The sequence below is a fragment of the Heptranchias perlo genome, chromosome 1, assembly GCF_035084215.1.
Source record: "Heptranchias perlo isolate sHepPer1 chromosome 1, sHepPer1.hap1, whole genome shotgun sequence".
Classification (NCBI taxonomy): domain Eukaryota; kingdom Metazoa; phylum Chordata; class Chondrichthyes; order Hexanchiformes; family Hexanchidae; genus Heptranchias; species Heptranchias perlo.
The window spans coordinates 12620-35420 of record NC_090325.1 but is presented as its reverse complement, the minus strand read 5'-3'; the positions used below and the strand labels follow the sequence as shown (position 1 = coordinate 35420).

General features: G+C 49.4%; 1 protein-coding gene across 1 annotated transcript; it reads right to left on the bottom strand.

The window, feature by feature from the left end:
- Positions 1 to 422: 422 nt before the first annotated feature.
- On the bottom strand, positions 423 to 22511 carry LOC137308036 (galectin-3-binding protein-like; the record flags this gene model as incomplete). The annotated part of the gene is made up of 4 exons (XM_067977002.1): positions 423 to 1494; positions 13556 to 13823; positions 14841 to 14972; positions 22320 to 22511. Coding segments are annotated over 4 exons (1664 nt in total), but the record flags the coding sequence as incomplete, so codon positions are not given.
- Between the last annotated feature and the right edge of the window lie 290 nt (positions 22512 to 22801).

Sequence of the window (22801 nt, the reverse complement as noted above, 5' to 3'; positions counted from 1 at the left end):
AATAGGGTGTATAGACTGCAGTGTTTGCACCATCAGTACACAGTGTAATAGGTTCTATAGACTGCAGTGTAAACACCATCAGTACACAGTGTAATAGGGTCTATAGACTGCAGTGTTTGCACCATCAGTGCACAGTGTAATAGGGTCTGTAGACTGCAGTGTAAACACCATCAGTACACAGTGTAATAGGGTCTATAGACTGCAGTGTAAACACCATCAGTACACAGTGTAATAGGGTCTATAGACTGCAGTGTAAACACCATCAGTACACAGTGTAATAGGGTCTATAGACTGCAGTGTAAACACCATCAGTACACAGTGTAATAGGGTCTATAGACTGCAGTGTTTGCACCATCAGTATACAGTTTGCGATGTGGTGATGTGTTGGACTCTCTGGTCCTCTATCACTGGATGTTGATATTTTATTTGTACGTGGGTCTGATAACAAACCTCAGAGTCGTAAAGAACCCTGATTCACAGCCGAAGAAGAAGAGACCTTGCCCTTTGAAGGAGGGAAGCAATGCCATGTTCTCCTTCACATCATGCACGTAGGAGACATAATTGTTATTGCAGAGCAGGAGAAGCTTGTTTTGGTATTGGATGAGAGTTTTCTTGTTTTGGTTATTGTTATTTAAGGTTGCTATGGGATAGATATTGTACGGACAGGGCACATTGCTGCTTTTGCAGCTCTGGGCACTCAGGTGATAGTGTGCTGTCCAGGATACTGGTTCTGAACTGTAGAAGGAGCTGGTGTACTTGGAGGTTTGGAAAGAAATGGTTGGGGAGGAAGGCTGAGTGAAGCTCACTTGATGGACATACTGATATCCATTGTAGTACATGGAAGAGGAGGAACGGAGCTGGGCAGCAGGGTCGATGTGCAATGCTGAGCTCCATTCTGCCGATACATAAATCCTGGGCTCGAGGCTTAGATCAGAAAAGTGTCTGTCTTTGTTGAGCTGCTCAACAGATACTGAATGGAACTCAAAAGCTTTAAGGAATCTCTTCAGAAAGAAACTATCATGTTCCTCATAAAGTGTTGACTGTAACTGGATCTTTGAGAGGTCTTCAGGGGAGATCATGTGGAATCGGATTTTATCCATTAGTTCATGTGTCAGCTCCGTTTTCTTCTTGTTGATGATCCAGGTCTCCACAGCCCTGAACAAAGTCAGCTCATTCCAGATCACAATATCTGATCTCAAGAGCAAGGTATTGAGTTGACCTCCAGTGAACTCGTACCATGTGGGTGACCTGATGAAGGATTCACAGTTCCAGGCAAAATACTCCAAGCAAATCTCTTTTAGCAGAGGGTCCTTGACAGCCTCAGCATAGTTATAGAGCTCGAGCTGGTGTTTGAAGGAGGGATCTTGTGGGAGCAGTTTGTAGAAGAGTTTATCACAGTAATCGCGAATAGCAGTCACCCCATAATTGGAAGCCATGTTGTGAATGCACTTGATTGACGACAGATTGATATCGATTTTCTTGGTGTAAAAATACCTGAGGAGGAAAAATGCTGATGAGACAACGAGACAGTGTGAGCTGTCCTGTTAATATATTAAACATCTTCGGCTCAAGTTTCCTGGAAATTGCGGGTCCTTTGGGACCAGGCGGGCTCCGAAAATTGCGGAAATCCCGAGCGGCAATTAAAGCCTGAACGAGCGGGTTCAAAACCGGCTCGAACCCGCCGACTTCCAGGTTCCCCATCGACGGGTCCGGGTGCCTGCACCTCCCAAATGCAGAAGTCCCACCGGCAATTAAAGCCTACGGGATGATTGTTAAGACAGTTGTTTAGACAGTTTAAACACTTCCATTACTTAATTTTCTCCACATTGAGGCAGGGATGTGATTTCGAAGCGTCCTCAGCGTGTTTCCCATGCTGTGGGAAACACTCCATGTTCTACCAGATGTGTTTCACCAGCCTTACCAGGCACTGCGTCCACCTCCGCCACGTGGAGCTCCACAACACAGTGCTGCATCACAGGCAGCTGCACAAGAGAATGGAGGGCAACAACAGAGAGGGGGCCGCTGGAGGAGGCCCCATCCACATCTGGCACCCGCATTGAGGAGGAGGAGGAGGAGGAGGAGCAACCCATGGGCAGAACCGTGGCTCACCTGGCTGCTCGTGACACCAGGGAGTCACTGATATACGAACGGTTCTCCTAACATCAGACAGTGTGAAGAGTCCAGTCCTCACACCACCTGGACAGAGCAGCGCCCACACCAGACCGTCCACCCCCTCACTGCACAAAACAGTCCTGCAACTAGACCTACACCCACTGTCGAGTGACCCAATGGGTGGCATCAAGTGTCACCATTCATGGTGAACCTCATGAAAGGGCCCGATCACAAAAGCCAATCAACAATGGGCAAGATGTGGCAGTAGTGGTGACAATAATAATATTTAATGTGAGTTTAACAAAAACTAAATATAAATAAAAAACATGACCAACCGTCAAACACCCTTGTGCATCCCCTTTGTGCTCACAAAACCTTTGCCTTTCTCTTCCGACTACTCCTACCTGGTGCCTCCCCTGTGGCTGCAGCAGAGGTAGAGGCAGGTTGCTCTTGTTCATGCCCTGACCGATTAGATGCTTTGGGCCGACGCCCTCTGGGTTTCGGTGACCGTGAGGGCCCCTCCAAAGACTGCTCCACCTGCACCTGTGCAGGGGCAGACTCGGCCACCTGGAGAGGAGGCAGCATTGCGGGTACTGGTGGAGAGGGGGGAAACGGGTGAGACGTGGGAGCACTTTGAGTGGCGTCCCCACTTCCATGTCCCCTTTCGTCATCATCCCTCTCCTGGGCCAGGCCCCCATCACTCCTACCACCCTGCTGGACGACAGTTTGGAGGACATGTGTGAAGCCTTGTAAGGCCAGTGCTCATGTATCTGTCTGCCTGTTTAAGGCGGCAGAATGTTGTTCACCCCGAGTCCGAAGGGCCATTGTCAGGGCCTCAATGGACTCATTGGTGAGCCGTGCTTGAGGCTCAATGGAGGCTAGACTTCCCTCCATCGCAGACATTCCCGCACTTACCCGCAACACAATCTCAGAGATTCCCTCACGTCCCTGTGACACTATCTCAGAGATTCCCTCCTGTCCCTGTGACAGTATCTCAGAGATTCCCTCCTGTCCCTGTGACAGTATCTCAGAGATTCCCTCACGTCCCTGTGACACTATCTCAGAGATTCCCTCACGTCCCTGTGACACTATCTCAGAGATTCCCTCACTTCCCTGTGACACTATCTCAGAGATTCCCTCACGTCCCTGTGACACTATCTCAGAGATCCCTCACGTCCCTGTGACAGTATCTCAGAAATTCCCTCACGTCCCTGTGACACTGTCTCAGAAATTCCCTCACGTCCCTGTGGCACTATCTCAGAGATTCCCTCACTTCCCTGTGACACTATCTCAGAGATTCCCTCACGTCCCTGTGACACTATCTCAGAGATCCCTCACGTCCCTGTGACAGTATCTCAGAAATTCCCTCACGTCCCTGTGACACTATCTCAGAGATTCCCTCACGTCCCTGTGACACTATCTCAGAGATTCCCTCACTTCCCTGTGACACTATCTCAGAGATTCCCTCACGTCCCTGTGACACTATCTCAGAGATTCCCTCACGTCCTGTGACACTATCTCAGAGATTCCCTACTGTACCTGTGACACTGTCTCAGAGACTCCCTCCTGTACCTGTGCCACCATTCCACTCATGCAGGAGTTGGACTCCTCCATCCTCTGCAAATGTGCTGCTGCCCCTCGATCAGATGTGACGGTGCCCCCTCAGAGGCCGGGAGCTCCTCTGAGGAATCGCCCTCTCCCGTCACAGTGTAATAGGGTCCATAGACTGCAGTGTAAACACCATCAGTACACAGTGTAATAGGGTCGATTGACTGCAGTGCAAACACCATCAGTACACAGTGTAATAGGTTCTCAGAGATTCCCTCACGTCCCTGTGACACTATCTCAGAGATTCCCTCCTGTCCCTGTGACAGTATCTCAGAGATTCCCTCACGTCCCTGTGACAGTATCTCAGAGATGCCCTCACGTCCCTGTGACAGTATCTCAGAGATGCCCTCATGTCCCTGTGACACTATCTCAGAGATTCCCTCCTGTCCCTGTGACACGATCTCAGAGACTCCCTCACGTCCCTGTGACAGTATCTCAGAGACTCCCTCCTGTCCCTGTGACACTATCTCAGAGATTCCCTCATGTCCCTGTGACACTATCTCAGAGATTCCCTCATGTCCCTGTGACACTATCTCAGAGATTCCCTCCTGTCCCTGTGACACTATCTCAGAGACTCCCTCACGTCCCTGTGACAGTATCTCAGAGACTCCCTCCTGTCCCTGTGACACTATCTCAGAGATTCCCTCATGTCCCTGTGACACTATCTCAGAGATTCCCTCATGTCCCTGTGACACTATCTCAGAGATTCCCTCACGTCCCTGTGACACTATCTCAGAGATTCCCTCACGTCCCTGTGACAGTATCTCAGAGATTCCCTCACGTCCCTGTGACAGTATCTCAGAGATTCCCTCACATCCCTGTGACAGTATCTCAGAGATTCCCTCACGTCCCTGTGACACTATCTCAGAGATTCCCTCCCGTCCTGTGACACTATCTCAGAGATTCCCTCCCGTCCTGTGACAGTATCTCAGAGATTCCCTCCCGTCCTGTGACACTATCTCAGAGGTTCCCTCCTGTATCTGTGCCACCATTCCACTCATGCAGGAGTTGGACTCCTCCATCCTCTGCAAATGTGCTGCTGCCCCTCGATCAGATGTGACGGTGCCCCCTCAGAGGCCGGGAGCTCCTCTGAGGAATCGCCCTCTCCCGTCACAGTGTAATAGGTTAAGGGGTGATCTTATAGAAGTCTATAAAATAATGAGGGGCATAGATAAGGTCGATAGTCAAAATCTTTTCCCAAAGGTCGGGGAGTCTATAACGAGGGGGCATAGATTTAAGGTGAGAGGGGAGAGATACAAAAAGGTCCAGAGGGGCAATTTTTTCACTCAAAGGGTGGTGAGTGTCTGGAACGAGCTGCCAGAGGCAGTAGTAGAGGCGGGTACAATTTTGTCTTTTAAAAAGCATTTGGACAGTTACATGGGTAAGATGGGAAAAGAGGGATATGGGCCAACTGCAGGCAATTGGGACTAGCTTAGTGGTATAAACTGGGCGACATGGACATGTTGGGCCGAAGGGCCTGTTTCCATGTTGTAACTTCTATGATTCTATGATTCTATCGACTGCAGTGTGAACACCATCAGTACACAGTGTAATAGGGTCTATAGACTGCAGTGCAAACACCATCAGTACACAGTGTAATAGGGTCTATAGACTGCAGTGCAAACACCATCAGTACACAGTGTAATAGGGTCTCAGAGATTCCCTCCTGTCCCTGTGACAGTATCTCAGAGATTCCCTCCTGTCCCTGTGACACTATCTCAGAGATTCCCTCACGTCCCTGTGACAGTATCTCAGAGATTCCCTCACGTCCCTGTGACACTATCTCAGAGATTCCCTCCTGTCCCTGTGACACTATCTCAGAGATTCCCTCCTGTCCCTGTGACACTATCTCAGAGATTCCCTCACGTCCCTGTGACACTATCTCAGAGATTCCCTCATGTCCCTGTGACACTATCTGAGAGATTCCCTCACGTCCCTGTGACAGTATCTCAGAGATTCCCTCACGTCCCTGTGACACTATCTCAGGGATTCCCTCATGTCCCTGTGACACTATCTCAGAGATTCCCTCACGTCCCTGTGACACTATCTCAGAGATTCCCTCACGTCCCTGTGACACTATCTCAGAGATTCCCTCACGTCCCTGTGACACTATCTCAGAGATTCCCTCACATCCCTGTGACACTATCTCAGAGATTCCCTCACATCCCTGTGACAGTATCTCAGAGATTCCCTCACGTCCCTGTGACACTATCTCAGGGATTCCCTCATGTCCCTGTGACACTATCTCAGAGATTCCCTCACGTCCCTGTGACAGTATCTCAGAGATTCCCTCACGTCCCTGTGACACTATCTCAGAGATTCCCTCCTGTCCCTGTGACAGTATCTCAGAGATTCCCTCACGTCCCTGTGACACTATCTCAGAGATTCCCTCACGTCCCTGTGACAGTATCAGAGATTCCCTCACGTCCCTGTGACAGTATCTCAGAGATTCCCTCACGTCCCTGTGACACTATCTCAGAGATTCCCTCACGTCCCTGTGACAGTATCAGAGATTCCCTCACGTCCCTGTGACAGTATCAGAGATTCCCTCACGTCCCTGTGACACTATCTCAGAGATTCCCTCACGTCCCTGTGACACTATCTCAGAGATTCCCTCACGTCCCTGTGACACTATCTCAGAGACTCCCTCACGTCCCTGTGACAGTATCTCAGAGATTCCCTCACGTCCCTGTGACAGTATCTCAGAGATTCCCTCACGTCCCTGTGACAGTATCTCAGAGATTCCCTCACGTCCTGTGACACTATCTCAGAGATTCCCTCACGTCCCTGTGACAGTATCTCAGAGATTCCCTCACGTCCCTGTGACAGTATCAGAGATTCCCTCCTGTCCCTGTGACAGTATCTCAGAGATTCCCTCACGTCCCTGTGACAGTATCTCAGAGATTCCCTCACGTCCCTGTGACAGTATCTCAGAGATTCCCTCACGTCCCTGTGACAGTATCTCAGAGATTCCCTCATGTCCCTGTGACACTATCTCAGAGATTCCCTCATGTCCCTGTGACAGTATCTCAGAGATTCCCTCACGTCCTGTGACACTATCTCAGAGACTCCCTCCTGTCCTGTGACAATTTCTCAGAGATTCCCTCACGTCCCTGTGACACTATCTCAGAGATTCCCTCACGTCCTGTGACAGTATCTCAGAGACTCCCTCCTGTACCTGTGACAGTTTCTCAGAGGTTCCCTCCTGTACCTGTGCCACCATTCCACTCATGCAGGAGTTGGACTCCTCGATCCTCTGTGCGATTGTGGAGAGTGGGCGTGGCACCTGTTCCAATACCTCGCAAATGTGCTGCTGCCCCTCGATCATTCTCCTTTTAAAGGATGGCCCCCAGGGTTCAGCATCTGTGTCCAGCTGAGCAGAGCCTGGAGAGGAGAGCTCCCACCGACATGGACTCTCCACAGCTGCCCCTGCCACCAGGGTCTGCTCGTGCTCACATGTGTGGTGACTCACCATGTGGGACCCCAACTAACTGCAGACGGGGACCCACCGAGGTGTGAGTATCTGCGCTGGTGCATGGCTCGCTCAGATGTGACGGTGCCCCCTCAGAGGCCGGGAGCTCCTCTGAGGAATCGCCCTCTCCCGTCACAGCGGTCACTGAAGGGGCTGTAAGAGAACAGAAGGCAATATTAAGCATCATCACAGGTGTGTCATGTTGTGATGAGCATACTGAGGTGTTGAAGATGGCGAGATATGTTAACATCAATTCATACTGTGTGTGCTGAATGTTAAAGTTGTGTCACCAGACGTTTGTTGGGTGCCAGTCTCGGTGTCCCCGAGGGACAGGCACTCGAGGGTGCAGCTCAGCTCCAGAGCCTCCTGCTCCACGTCTGTGTGGACGATGATTTGTTGCGGCCCCCCCTCCGGTCCTCTCCCTTCCCCGTGTATTCTGGGCTCTATTCTCCTCTCAGGGGAGAAAGTACAGATGTGAGTGAGGGATGGTGAAGTGGCCAATCGATGAATGCGTTGGTTTGGGTGAGGCTGACCGTGAAAGAGATGCACCAGAGGGTGAGTATGAGACAGAGCCATGAGATTGGATGAGGATTGGGTTGAGTGGTATTGGTGAGGGGAGTAATGGGGAGGTGAGGAAGTGATGAGGAAGTGGAGGTAAGTTGAGGATGAGGTTTGAGTGGGTGTGAGGGGTGATGTGATAGAGTAGTGTGGGCAGTGCAGAATGAGTTGTGGGTGGGGGCGGTGATGTGGAAGACGGAGTGTTGGAGAATCAGGAAGTGTACTCACTTTGACTGACCTGGTTAGGTCATTGAAGCACTTCCTGCACTGGATCCAGGTGTGGGAGATGTTACTGCTGCTGGTGACCTCCTCTGCCACCTCGAGCCAGGCCTTCTGGGAGGCAGAGACAGGCCACCTCCTCCCGTCCCTCCGGCACTTCCTCCCGTCCGCCGGGTTGAGGACACCCCTCCTCCTCCTCACCCCATCCAGTCGGACCTGGAGTGAGGTATCACTTTCCCCTGGGCTGCTCCATGGTGCTGTGTGGGTGTTTACTGCAGGAGCAGCCATTGGAGGACTGCCCCTTTAAATCGAGCTCCTCCAGCTGACAGTCTGTGATGGCGGGTGGGCAGTCCACCCACTGTGCAGCTTTCAGACCGGAAACCCGGAAGCCGCGGTAAGTGGCACCAACGGAATTGCGATCGCGTGGGGAACGGACATTGTTTATTGGTCGGGTTCCCTGGGCTCCCATTCGTTCCCCCCGCCCCGGCTGCCATCCCCTCTCCCCGCAAATATCGGGGCCACTGTGTCTGCGGGCACTTCCTGTGCCAGGTTTTTCCATCGAGTTCCTGTGTCCACACTTACAATGGAAGCAGCCTCTGTAAACTTAGAATCACAGAATCAGGGAAAGATACAGCACAGGAGGAGGCCATTCTGCCCATCGTGCCTCTGCCGGCTCTTTGAAAGAGTTATCCAATTAATCCCACTCCTCTGTTCTTTCCCCTTATCCCTGTAAATTTTTTCCCTTCAAATATTTATCCAATTCCCTTTTGAAAGTTATTATTGAATCTGCTTCCACCGCCCTTTCAGGCAGTGAATTCCAGATCATCACAACTCGCTGAGTAAAAAAATGTTTCCTCATCTCCCCTCTGGCTCTTTTACTGATCACCTTAAATCTGTGTCCTCTGGTTACTGACCCTTCCACCAATGGGAACAGTTTCTCTCTATCTACTCTGTCCAGACCCTTCATGATTTCGAATACCTCGATCAAATCTCCTCGCAACCTTCTCTGTTCCAAGGAGAACAATCCCAGCTTCTCCAGTCTATCCACGGAACTAAAGTCCCTCATCCCTGGAATCATTGTGTGAGGACAACACAGTGTGAGCAGCTGAGAGTTTGGTGAGAGTGGGAGTTCGGTGAAGTGGGGGAAGGAGGTCCTGCTTTGCCTTGCTTTTCCGAATCTTTTCCCCAGAGCGGCGGCAGACCTGAACAGCAGAAGACTGAGAGTGGGGATAAAAGCAGCAGCAGACCGGCAACAAGAGAAAATTACTGTGCGACGTCACAGGTGAGGCAAGAGAGTCCGAGAGGTGAGCACAGTATAAAAGGAGAGACCGAGAGCGGGAGGAGAGTCCGAGAGGTGAGCACAGTATAAAAGGAGAGACCGAGAGCGGGAGGAGAGTCCGAGAGGTGAGCACAGTATAAAAGGAGAGACCGAGAGCGGGAGGAGAGTCCGAGAGGTGAACTCAGTGTAAATCTAAGGCAAGTCATGGCAGCACAGCTCGCACCCGTGATCTGCTCCTCCTGCACTATGTGGGAAGTCATGGACACTACAGGTGTCCCTGGTGACCATGTGTGCAGGAAGTGTGTCCAGCTGCAGCTACTGGCTAACCGCATTTCGGAGCTGGAGCTGCGGGTGGATTCACTGTGGAGCATCCGTGATGCTGAGACTATCGTGGATAGCACGTTCAGTGAGGTGGTCACACCGCAGGTAAAGATTACACAGGCAGAAAGGAAATGGGTGACCGCCAGGCAGAGTAAAAGGACGAGGCAGGTAGAGCAGGAGTCCCCTGGGGCCATCTCCCTCTCAAACAGATATACCGCTTTGGATACTGTTGGGGGAGATGGCTTATCAGGGGAAAGCAGCAAGAGCCAGGTTCGGGGCACCACGGGTGGCTCTGCTGCACAGGAGAAGGAAGAAGAGTGGCAGGGTTATAGTGATCGGGGATTCAATTGTAAGGGGAACAGATAGGCGTTTCTGCGGCCGCAAACGTGACTCCAGGATGGTATGTTGCCTCCCTGGTGCTCGGGTCAAGGATGTCACGGAGCGGCTGCAGGGCATTCTGGAGGGGGAGGGTGAACAGCCAATAGTCGTGGTCCATATCGGTACCAACAACATAGGTAAAAAAAGGGATGAGGTCCTGCAAGGTGAATTTAAGGAGTTAGGAGATAAATTAAAAAGCAGGACTTCAAAGGTCGTGATCTAGAAGGCGTAAGGCGATTAACCCAGCATCAAAGCTGTGGCAGGGGGTTGGGAACCTGAGCAGGGAGACAGAGGAAAGCGTGTCAGGAAGGGACAGAAGGTATGGAGTAAAAGGTAAAGTGTTAAAAAAGGAAAAAGCAGGAACTAAGTGTCACAAAACATATTTGAAAGTTCTTTATCTGAATGCACGTAGCATTCGTAACAAAATGGACGAGTTAACGGCACAAATAACTACGTATGGGTATGATCTTGTGGCCATTACAGAAACATGGCTGCAGGGTGACAACGACTGGGAATTAAATATGCCAGGGTATTTAACAATCAGGAAGGACAGGCAGGAAGGAAGGGGAGGTGGGGTGGCTATGTTAATAAAGGAAGGAATCACTGTAATACAGAGAAATGATATTGGGACAAAGGATCAGGATAATGAAACAGTTTGGGTAGAGATAAGGAATAATAAGGGGAAAAAAACACTCGTGGGCGTAGTATATAGGCCTCCTAATAGTTGCAACTCTGCTGGAAGAAGTATTAATCAGGAAATAGTCGGGGCATGTAATAAGGGAACAGCCATAATTATGGGGGATTTTAACTATCATATTAACTGGACAAATCAAATTGGGCAGGGCAGCCTTGAGGAAGAGTTTATTGAGTGTATTAGGGATGGATTTCTTGAGCAGCATGTAACTGATCCTACAAGGGGGCAAGCAACCTTGGACCTGGTCCTGTGTAATGAGTCAGGATTAATTAATAATGTCCTAGTTAAGGATCCCCTTGGAATGAGTTACCATAACATGGTTACATTCCATATCCAATTTGAGGGTGAGAAGATTGGTTCTCAAACAAGCGTACTGAGCTTGAATAAAGGAGACTATGATGGTATGAGAGCGGAATTGATTAAAGTGGACTGGGAAAATAGATTAAAGGGTAAGACGGTACATGAGCAGTGGTGTTCATTTAGGGAGTTATTTTACAACTTTCAAAAAATATATATTCCACTGAGGAAAAAAGGGTGTAAAAGAAATGACAGCCATCCGTGGCTAAGTAAAGAAATTAAGGATAGTATCCGACTAAAAACAAGGACATATAAGGTAGCCAAACTTAGTGGGAGGATAGAAGATTGGGAAGTCTTCAAAAGACAGCAAAAAGTAACGAAAGGATTGATTAAGAAAGGGAAGTTAGATTATGAAAATAAATTAGCAAAAAATATAAAAACAGATAGCAAGAGTTTCTATGGTTATATAAAAAGAAAAAGGGTGGCTAAGGCAAACGTAGGTCCCTTAGAGGATGAGACCGGGAAATTAATGGTGGGAAACATGGAGATGGCAAAAATGCTGAACAAATATTTTGTTTCAGTCTTTACGGTCGAGGACACTAAGAATATCCCAACACTGGACAAACAGGGGGCTCTGGGGGGGGAGGAGCTAAATACGATTAAAATCACTAAGGAATTGGTACTCAGTAAATTAATGGTACTCAAGGCGGATAAATCCCCTGGACCTGATGGCTTCCATCCCAGGGTCTTGAGGGAAGTGGCAGTAGGGATGGTGGATACTTTGGTAATAATTTTCCAAAATTCTCTGGACTCGGCAAAGGTCCCGGCAGATTGGAAAACTGCTAATGTAACACCGTTATTTATAAAGGGTAGTAGGCAGAAGGCTGGAAATTATAGACCAGTTAGCCGAACATCTGTGGTGGGTAAAATTTTGGAGTTTATTATTAAGGAGACAGTAGCGGAACATTTGGATAAACATAATTTAATAGGACAAAGTCAGCATGGCTTTATGAAGGGGAAGTCATGTCTGACAAATTTGCTTGAGTTCTTTGAGGATATAACGTACAGGGTGGATAAAGGGGAACCATTGGACGTAGTGTATTTAGACTTCCAGAAGGCATTCGACAAGGTGCCACATAAAAGATTATTGCTCAAGATAAAGAATCACTGGATTGGGGGCAATATTCTGGCATGGGTGGAGGATTGGTTATCTAACAGGAAGCAGAGAGTTGGGATAAATGGTTCATTCTCGGACTGGCAACCAGTAGCCAGTGGTGTTCCGCAGGGGTCGGTGCTGGGTCCCCAACTCTTTACAATCTATATTAACGATTTGGAGGAGGGGACTGAGTGTAACATATCAAAGTTTGCAGATGATACAAAGATGGGAGGGAAAGTAGAGAGTGAGGAGGACATAAAAAACCTACAAGGGGATATAGACAGGCTGGGTGAGTGGGCGGAGATTTGGCAGATGCAATACAATATTGGAAAATGTGAGGTTATGCACTTTGGCAGGAAAAATCAGAGAGCAAGTTATTATCTTAATGGCGAGAAACTGGAAAGTACTGCAGTACAAAGGGATCTGGGGGTCCCAGTGCAAGAAAATCAAAAAGTTAGTATGCAGGTGCAGCAGGTGATCAAGAAGGCCAATGGAATGTTGGCTTTTATTGCTGGGGGGATAGAATATAAAAACAGGGAGGTATTGCTGCAGTTATATAAGGTATTGGTGAGACCGCACCTGGAATACTGCATACAGTTTTGGTCTCCATACTTAAGAAAAGACATACTTGCTCTCGAGGCAGTACAAAGAAGGTTCACTCGGTTAATCCCGGGGATGAGGGGGTGGACATATGAGGAGAGGTTGAGTAGATTGGGACTCTACTCATTGGAGTTCAGAAGAATGAGAGGCGATCTTATTGAAACATATAAGATTGTGAAGGGGCTTGATCGGGTGGATGCAGTAAGGATGTTCCCAAGGATGGGTGAAACTAGAACTAGGGGGCATAATCTTAGAATAAGGGGCTGCTCTTTCAAAACTGAGATGAGGAGAAACTTCTTCACTCAGAGGGTGGTAGGTCTGTGGAATTTGCTGCCCCAGGAAGCTGTGGAAGCTACATCATTAAATAAATTTAAAACAGAAATAGACAGTTTCCTAGAAGTAAAGGGAATTAGGGGTTATGGGGAGCGGGCAGGAAATTGGACATGAATTTAGATTTGAGGTTAGGATCAGATCAGCCATGATCTTATTGAATGGCGGAGCAGGCTCGAGGGGCCGATTGGCCCACTCCTGCTCCTATTTCTTATGTTCTTATGTTATGTTCTTATGTAAATCTCTTCTGCACCCTCTCTAAAGCCTTCACATCTTTCCTGAAGTGCGGTGCCCAGAACTGGACACAATACTCCAGTTGTGGCCGAACCAGTGTTTTATAAAGGTTCATCATGACTTCCATACTTTTGTACTCTGTGCCTCTATTTATAAAGGTTGAGGAACTCGACTGTTCCTCTTCCCAAATTGCCATTTGTTTTGTCAAAGTTTTGGATAAAAACATCGGAAGAATGACTGGCCTTGTGTGCTCTCACACTCTGCATTCCCCCTCAGTAATCAGTGTTGCTTTTGTACCTGATGAAGTTTTCGACGTATGGAAGACAGTCTTGCTGGACCACCATCTGGATGCCACTGGTTTTGTTCTCACTGATGAGGTTACCGTCGGTGCTGAGAGAGAGGATTAATCTGTGTGCACACAGGTGGAGTTTGACTGGTCCGCGCCTGGCTGTGAGCACAAGGACCTTCACCTGGCAATGCTTCTGGCTCAGGTAGAGTTTATTGAGAGAGTCGTGAAGCTCAGACATTTGATCGAGTCTGTAACTGGGCATATCGCCAGCCTGCCCTGTGAAATCAGAGAGAGCGAGTGAGGATGGAGAGCAGACGGGACATTCCCTGCCTGCAGCTCTTATGTCAGGTGACACTCACTACTTTATTCTGTTCACTCCCACACCCTCCGGAAGGGTCATGGATCCCAGGATCTGACAGCTCTCCAGTCGAACCCAAGTGGTCACCTTTCAGGAGTGAGTCAGCTATTCCACCATGAAGAGCATCATAGATGAACACAAGGGTTGACAGTGACTGTTAGAAATGGCATCAGTGACCCAGACCCAGATCCCACCCCTCAGTCATAGCTCCAGGCCCAAACCTCACCGGCAGGATCAGCCAGGCCCAAGAACCAGGTTCACCAGTAGACATCTTCCCAAGGCCCGGGCTCCCCACTACCCCCAGGCCCGGGCTCCCCACTACCCCAAGGCCCAGGCTTCCCACTACCCGGAGGCCCAGGCTCCCCACTACCCCCAGGCCCAGGCTCACCCCAGGCTCCCCACTACCCCCAGGCTGAGGCTCCCCACTACCCCCAGGCCGAGGCTCCCCCCGACCCCCAGGCCCAGGCTCCCACTACCCCCAGGCCCAGGCTCACCCCGGGCTCCCCACTACCCCCAGGCCCAGACTCCCCACTACCCCCAGGCCCAGGCTCGCCACTACCCCCAGGCCCAGGCTCGCCACTACCCCCAGGCCCAGGCTCACCCCAGGCTCCCCACTACCCCAAGGCCCAGGCTCCCCACTACCCCAAGGCCCAGGCTGCCCATTACCCCAAGGCCCAGGCTCCCCACTACCCCAAGGCCCAGGCTCCCCACTACCCCAAGGCCCAGGCTCCCCACTACCCCAAGGCCCAGGCTCCCCACTACCCCAAGGCCCAGGCTCCCCACTACCCCAAGGCCCAGGCTCCCCACTACCCCAAGGCCCAGGCTCACCACTACCCCAAGGCCCAGGCTCACCACTACCCCAAGGCCCAGGCTCCCCACTACCCCAAGGCCCAACCCCAGGCCCAGCCCTGAGCAAAGACCAGTAAACACATTACGTGGATCACATCGAACACCAGCATCCTCCGAATGTTGACAGTTGTGGACTTTCCAGCCTTTGCTTTTACACTGAGTGAGAGACGTCTCTGAACCGGTGCAAGAAACATCATCGAGCAGAATGGAGCCCGAGCCTAGAGAGGAAAGAGTTTGGAGTTAATATAGGGCCGTGTGGGTCACCCGAGAGACTCCATCGAGAGCAATGATACTCCCATCGTAATAACAGCAACACCCCCCATATACCCCCCATATACTCCCCATATACCCCCCATATACTCCCCATATACCCACCATATACTCCCCATATACCAAGCATATACTCCCCATATACTCCCCATATACCCCCCATATACTCCCCATATACTCCCCATGTACCCACCATATACTCCCCATGTACCAAGCATATACCCCCATATACTCCCCATATACCCCCCATATCCCCCATATACTCCCCATATACCCCCCATATACTCCCCATATACCCCCCATATACCCCCCATATACTCCCCATATACTCCCCATATACTCCCCATATACTCCCCATATACCCCCCATATACTCCCCATATACCCCCCATATACTCCCCATATACCCCCCATATACCCCCCATATACTCCCCATATACCCCCCATATACTCCCCATATACTCCCCATATACCCCCCATATCCCCCATATACCCCCCATATACTCCCCATATACTCCCCATATACTCCCCATATACTCCCCATATACCCACCATATACCCACCATATACTCCCGAGAGGTGAGCACAGTGTAAAAGGAGAGACCGAGAGCGGGAGGAGAGTCCGAGAGGTGAGCGCGGTGTAAAAGGAGAGTCAGAGTGGTGAGCGCAGTGTAAATCTAAGGCAAGTCATGGCAGCACAGCTCGCACCCGTGATATGCTCCTCCTGCACTATGTGGGAAGTCATGGACACTACAGGTGTCCCTGGTGACCATGTGTGCAGGAAGTGTGTCCAGCTGCAGCTACTGGCTAACCGCATTTCGGAGCTGGAGCTGCAGGTGGATTCACTGTGGAGCATCCGCGATGCTGAGACTATCGTGGATAGCACGTTCAGTGAGGTGGTCACACCGCAGGTAAAGATTACGCAGGCAGAAAGGAAATGGGTGACCGCCAGGCAGAGTAAAAGGACGAGGCAGGTAGAGCAGGAGTCCCCTGGGGCCGTCTCCCTCTCAAACAGATATACCGCTTTGGATACTGTTGGGGGAGATGGCTTATCAGGGGAAAGCAGCAAGAGCCAGGTTCGTGGCACCACGGGTGGCTCTGCTGCACAGGAGGGGAGGAAGAAGAGTGGCAGGGCTATAGTGATCGGGGATTCAATTGTAAGGGGAACAGATAGGTGTTTCTGCGGCCGTAAACGTGACTCCAGGATGGTATGTTGCCTCCCTGGTGCTCGGGTCAAGGATGTCACGGAGCGGCTGCAGGGCATTCTGGAGGGGGAGGGTGAACAGCCAATAGTCGTGGTCCATATCGGTACCAATGACATAGGTAAAAAAAGGGATGAGGTCCTGCAAGGTGAATTTAAGGAGTTAGGAGATAAATTAAGCAGCAGGACCTCAAAGGTAGTGATCTCAGGATTACTCCCAGTGCCACGTGCTAGTGAGTATAGGAACAGGAGAATAGACAGGATGAATGCGTGGCTGCAGGGATGGTGTAGGAGGGAGGGATTTAGATTCCTGGGACATTGGGACCGGTTCTGGGGAAGGTGGGACCTGTACAAGCGGGACGGGTTACACCCGAGCAGGACTGGGACCAATGTCCTCGCGGGGCTGTTTGCTCGTGCTGTTGGGGAAGGTTTAAACTAGAGTGGCAGGGGGATGGGAACCTGAGCGGGGAGTCAGAAGGGAATAAAGTTGAGAGCAGCAAGAGAGGGGAAGACCCAGGGGAAATTTACAATACAAATAGTGCAAACAGTTGTTCAAGAACAAGTAAATGGGAAAAGCGTAGAGCAGCAGAAAGAAAGTGTACTTTAGGCACTCCAGATAAAGTGAAAACTAGAAGGCGTAAGGTGATTAACCCAGCATCAAAGCTGAAGGTCAGGCTCGGGTGTGTGGCCCAACTAAGAGTTCTATATACAAATGCACGGAGTATAAGGAATAAATTAAATGAACTGCAGGTTCAAATTCAAATTGGAGGGTGTGACATGATAGCTATTACTGAGACATGGCTGCAGGATGGTCAGGATTGGGAACTAAATATACCGGGTTATAAGGTCTACAGGAGAGATAGGGAAAATGGAAGAGGGGGAGGAGTAGCCTTAATGATTAGAGATGAAATCACTTCAATGATAAAGGAGGATATAACGAGAGGTAAGCAGCCAACTGAGACCTGAAAGTGGGGATATTGTCATTGACAATGGGGAAATGGCGGACATGTTGAACAATTACTTTGCGTCAGTATTTACAGTAGAAAAAGAGGATAGCATGCCGGAAATCCCAAGAAAACTAATATTAAATCGGGGACAGGGACTCAATAAAATTAACATAAGTAAAGAAACAGTAATGAAGAAAATAATAGCACTAAAGAGTGACAAATCCCCAGGACCAGATGGTTTCCATCCCAGGGTTTTAAAGGAAGTAGGTGAGCACATTGCAGATGCCCGAACTATAATCTTTCAAAGTTCACTAGATTCAGGAACTGTCCCTCGAGATTGGAAAATTGCACATGTCACTCCGCTTTTTAAGAAAGGAGAGAGAGGGAAACCGGGGAATTATAGACCAGTTAGCCTAACATCTGTTGTGGGGAAAATGCTGGAGTCTATAATTAAGGATGGGGTGACTGAACACCTTGAGAATTTTCAGTTAATCAGAGAGAGCCAGCATGGATTTGTGAAAGGTAGGTCGTGCCTGACAAACCTGATTGAATTTTTTGAAGAGGTGACTAAAGTAGTGGACAGGGGAATGTCAATGGATGTTATTTATATGGACTTCCAGAAGGTATTTGACAAGGTCCCACATAAGAGACTGTTAGCTAAGATAGAAGCCCATGGAATCGAGGGAAAAGTACGGACTTGGTTAGGAAGTTGGCTGAGCGAAAGGCGACAGAGAGTAGGGATAATGGGAAGGTACTCACATTGGCAGGATGTGACTAGTGGAGTCCCACAGGGATCTGTCTTGGGGACTCAATTATTCACAATATTTATTAACGACTTAGATGAAGGCATAGAAAGTCTCATATCTAAGTTTGCCGATGACACAAAGATTGGTAGCATTGTAAGCAGTGTAGATGAAAACATAAAATTACAAAGCGATATTGATAGATTAGGTGAATGGGCAAAACTGTGGCAAATGGAATTCAATGTTGACAAATGTGAGGTCATCCACTTTGGATCAAAAAAGGATAGAACAGGGTACTTTCTAAATGGTAAAAAGTTAAAAACAGTGGATGTCCAAAGGGACTTAGGGGTTCAGGTACATCGATCATTGAAGTGTCATGAACAGGTGCAGAAAATAATCAAGAAGGCTAATGGAATGCTGGCCTTTATATCTGGAGGACTGGAGCACAAGGGGGCAGAAGTTATGCTGCAGCTATACAAAACCCTGGTTAGACCGCACCTGGAGTACTGTGAGCAGTTCTGGGCACCGCACCTTCGGAAGGACATACTGACCTTGGAGGGAGTGCAGCGTAGGTTTACTAGAATGATACCCGGACTTCAAGGGTTAATTTACGAGGAGAGATTACACAAATTGGGGTTGTATTCTCTGGAGTTTCGAAGGTTAAGGGGTGATCTGATTGAAGTTTATAAGATATTAAGGGGAACAGATAGGGTGGATAGAGAGAAACTATTTCCGCTGGTTGGGGATTCTAGGAGTAGGGGGCACAGTCTAAAAATTAGAGCCAGACCTTTCAGGAGTGAGATTAGAAAACATTTCTACACACAAAGGGTGGTAGAAGTTTGGAACTCTCTTCCGCAAACGGCAATTGATACTAGCTCAATTGCTAAATTTAAATGTGAGATAGATGGATTTTTGCCAACCAAAGGTATTGAGGGATATGGGCCAAAGGCAGGTATATGGAGTTAGATCACAGATCAGCCATGATCTTATCAAATGGCGGAGCAGGCACGAGGGGCTGAATGGCCTACTCCTGTTCCTATGTTCTGATGTTCCTAAGTGAGTGTAGAAATAGGAGGATAGAGCAGATGAATGTGTGGCTGGAGAGATAGTGCAGGAGGGAGGGCTTTAGATTCCTGGGACATTGGGACCGGTTCTGGGAGAGCTGGGACCTGTACAGGTCGGACGGGTTAGACCTCAATGGAGCTGGGACCAATATCCTTGCGGGGAGTTCGCCAGTGCTGTCGGGGGCTCGGGGGCGGGGGGTTTAAACTAATTTGACTGGGGGATGGGCACTGGGATGTAACATTGGAAAGGAGAATCTAAGGGCACAAAGGAGCGGGGGAGAAAGATAGCACTGGAGTATAAAATAGTACAGTATTAGGTGGGATCAGACTAAGAGAGAGTACAAGAAAGTTGTACACTGGTTTACAGTGCATGTATGTAAACGCACAAAGTGTGGTAAACAAGGTTGGTGAGCTGCAGACACAAATAATCACACGGGAATTCGATGTCATGGCGATAACAGAGACCTGGCTCAAAAAAGGGCAGGATTGGGGTCTAAATATTCCTGGATACAAGGTGTTCAGGAAAGATAGGGAAGGAAAGAAAGAAAGGAGGGGGAGTGGCAGTATTGATTGAGGAGAATATTGCAGTGCTGGAGAGAGAGGATGTCTGGAGGGGTCAAGGACAGAATCTATTTGGTTCGAGTTAAGAAACAATAGAGGTGCCATTACACTACTGGGTGTATTCTATAGACCACCAACTAGTGGGAAGGGGATAGAGGAACAAATTTACAGGGAAATTACAGAGAGGTGCAAAAGCCAGAGAGTAGAGATAACGGGGGGACTTCAACTATCCTAATACAGACTGGGATAGTAATAAAAGGGGCAAAGAGGGGGAGGAATTTTTGAAGTGTGTTCAGGAGAACTTTCTTGACCAGTACGTTTCCGGCCCAACGTGGAAGGAGACATTGCTGGATCTGGTTCTGGGGAATGAGACGGGCCAAGTGGAGCAAGTGTCAGTGGGGGAGCATTTAGGGAACAGCGATCTTAGTATCATAAGGTTTAGAATAGATATGGAAAAGGACACGGACCACTCTAAAGTAAAAATACTCAATTGGAGGAGGTCCAATTTCAGTGGGATGTGAACAGATCTGACCCGGGGAAACTGGAATCAAAGATTGTCGGACAAAACTGTAATTGAACAGTGGGCGGCCTTTAAAGAGGAGATGGTTCGGGTACAGTCTAGGGACATTCCCACGAGGGGGAAAGGAGGGCAACTAAAGCCAGAGCTCCCTGGATGACGAAAGAGATAGAGAGTAAGATGAAACAGAAAAAAGGGGCGTATGACAGATGTCAGGTTGATAACACAAGTGAGAACCAGGCAGAATATAGAAAGTTCAGAGGGGAAGTGAAAAAGGAAATAAGAGGGGCAAAGATAGAATATGAGAATAGACTGGCGACCAACATAAAAGGGAATCCAAAAGTCTTCTTCAGGCATGTAAACAGTAAACGGGTAGTAAAAGGAGGGCTGGGGCCGATTAGGGACCATAAAGGAGATCGACTCATGGAGGCAGAGGGGATGGTCGAGGTAAATCAGGATAAGGGGTCGGCCATTTAAGACTGAGATGAGGAGGAATTTCTTCACTCAGAGGGTTGTGAATCTTTGGAATTCTCTACCCCAGAGGGCTGTGGATGCTCAGTCATTGAGTATTTTCAAGGCTGAGATCAATAGATTTCTGGACTCTGGGGGAATCAAGGGATATGGGGATCGGGCGGGAAAGTGGAGTTGAGGTAGAAGATCAGCCATGATCTGATTGAATGGCGGAGCAGGCTCGAGGGGCAGAATGGCCTACTCCTGCTCCTATTTCTTATGTTCTTATGACATCTGCCTGTCTGTTCCCCTAACTATTGAATGCCCTATCACTATCACTCCTGACCTTTCTCCTTCTCCCCTGTACAGTTGAGCCACCCGTGGTGCTCTGGTCTTGGCTCTGCATGATACTAAAATTGTCCGTGTGGTTGATAGTGAGGAGGAAAGCTGCAGACTGCAGGAAGATATCAATGGACTGGTCAGGTGGGCAGAAAAGAGGCAAATGGAGTTCAATCCGGAGAAGTGTGAGGTAATGCATTTGGGGAGAGCAACAAGGCAAGGGAATACACAATAAATGGGAGGATACTGAGAGGTGTAGAGGAAGTGAGGGACCCTGGAGTGCATGTCCACAGATCCCTGAAGGTAGCAGGACAGGCAGATGAGGTGGTTAAAAAGGCATATGGAATACTTTCCTTTATTAGCTGAGGCATAGAATATAAAAGCAGGGAGGTTATGCTGGAACTGTATAAAACACTTGTTAGGCTACAGCTTGAGTACTGAGCACAGTTCTGGTCACCACATTACAGGAAGGATGTGGTTGCACTCGAGAGGGTGCAGAGGAGATTTACGGGGATGTTGCCAGGACTGGAGAATTTTAGCTCTGAGGAAAGATTGGATTGGCTGGGGTTGTTTACTTGGAACAGAGGAGGCTGAGGGGAGATTTAATTGAGGTGTATAAAATTATGAGGGGCCTAGATAGAGTGGATAGGAAGGACCTATTTCCCTTAGCAGAGGGGTCAATAACCAGGGGGCATAGATTTAAAGTGATTGGTAGAAGGATTAGAGGGGAGCTGAGGAGAAATGTTTTCACCCAGAGGGTGGTGGGAGTCTGGAACTCACTGCCTGAGAGGGTGGGAGAGGCAGAAACCCTCAACTCATTAAAAAAAATCCCTGGATGTGCCCCTGAAGAGCCGAAACCGACAGGGCTACGGACCAAGTGCGGGAAAGTGGGATTCGGCTGGGGGGCTCGTTTTCAGCTGGCGCGGACACGATGGGCCGAATGGCCTCCTTCTGTGCGGTTGATCATTCTATGATTCTACCTGATGCCAACACTCCACCAATGGCAGCCTTCGATTACCTGATCCGAACACCCCTCCAATGGCAGCCTCCGATTGCCTGATCCCAACACCTCACCAATGGCAGCCCCCGATCACCTGATCCAAACACCCCACCAATGGCAGCCTCCAATCGCCTGATCCGAACACCCCACCAATGGCAGCCCCCGATTACCTGATCCAAACACCCCACCAATGGCAGCCCCCGATTACCTGATCCCAACACCCCACCAATGGCAGCCCCTGATTACCTGATCCCAACACCCCACCAATGGCAGCCCCCGATTACCTGATCCGAACACCCCACCAATGGCAGCCCCCGATTACCTGATCCGAACACCCCACCAATGGCAGCCCCCGATTACCTGATCCCAACACCCCACCAATGGCAGCCCCCGATTACCTGATCCGAACACCCCACCAATGGCAGCCCCCGATCACCTGATCCGAACACCCCACCAATGGCAGCCCCCGATTACCTGATCCGAACACCCCACCAATGGCAGCCTCTGTTGCGTTAACGTATCCCAGACTACGACAGACAACGTGTGCATCCACGATGTCCCAATTATCATCACACACTGTTCCCCATTCACCATTGTAGTAAACTTCCACTCGACCCTCACTGGGTGATCGACCTCCCGAGAGTCTCAGCTCTCCGTACTCCACGCCTGGGGAAAGAAACACATCATAAGAACATAAGAAATAGGAGCAGGAGTAGGCCATTCGGCCCCTCGAGCCTGCTCCGCCATTCAATCAGATCATGGCTGATCTTCGACCTCAACTCCACTTTCCCGCCCGATCCCCATATCCCTTGATTCCCCCAGAGTCCAAAAATCTATCGATCTCAGTCTTGAATATATTCAATGACTCAGCATCCACAGTCCTCTGGGGTAGAGAATTCCAAAGATTCACAACCCTCTGAGTGAAGAAATTTCTCCTCATCTCAGTCTTAAATGTC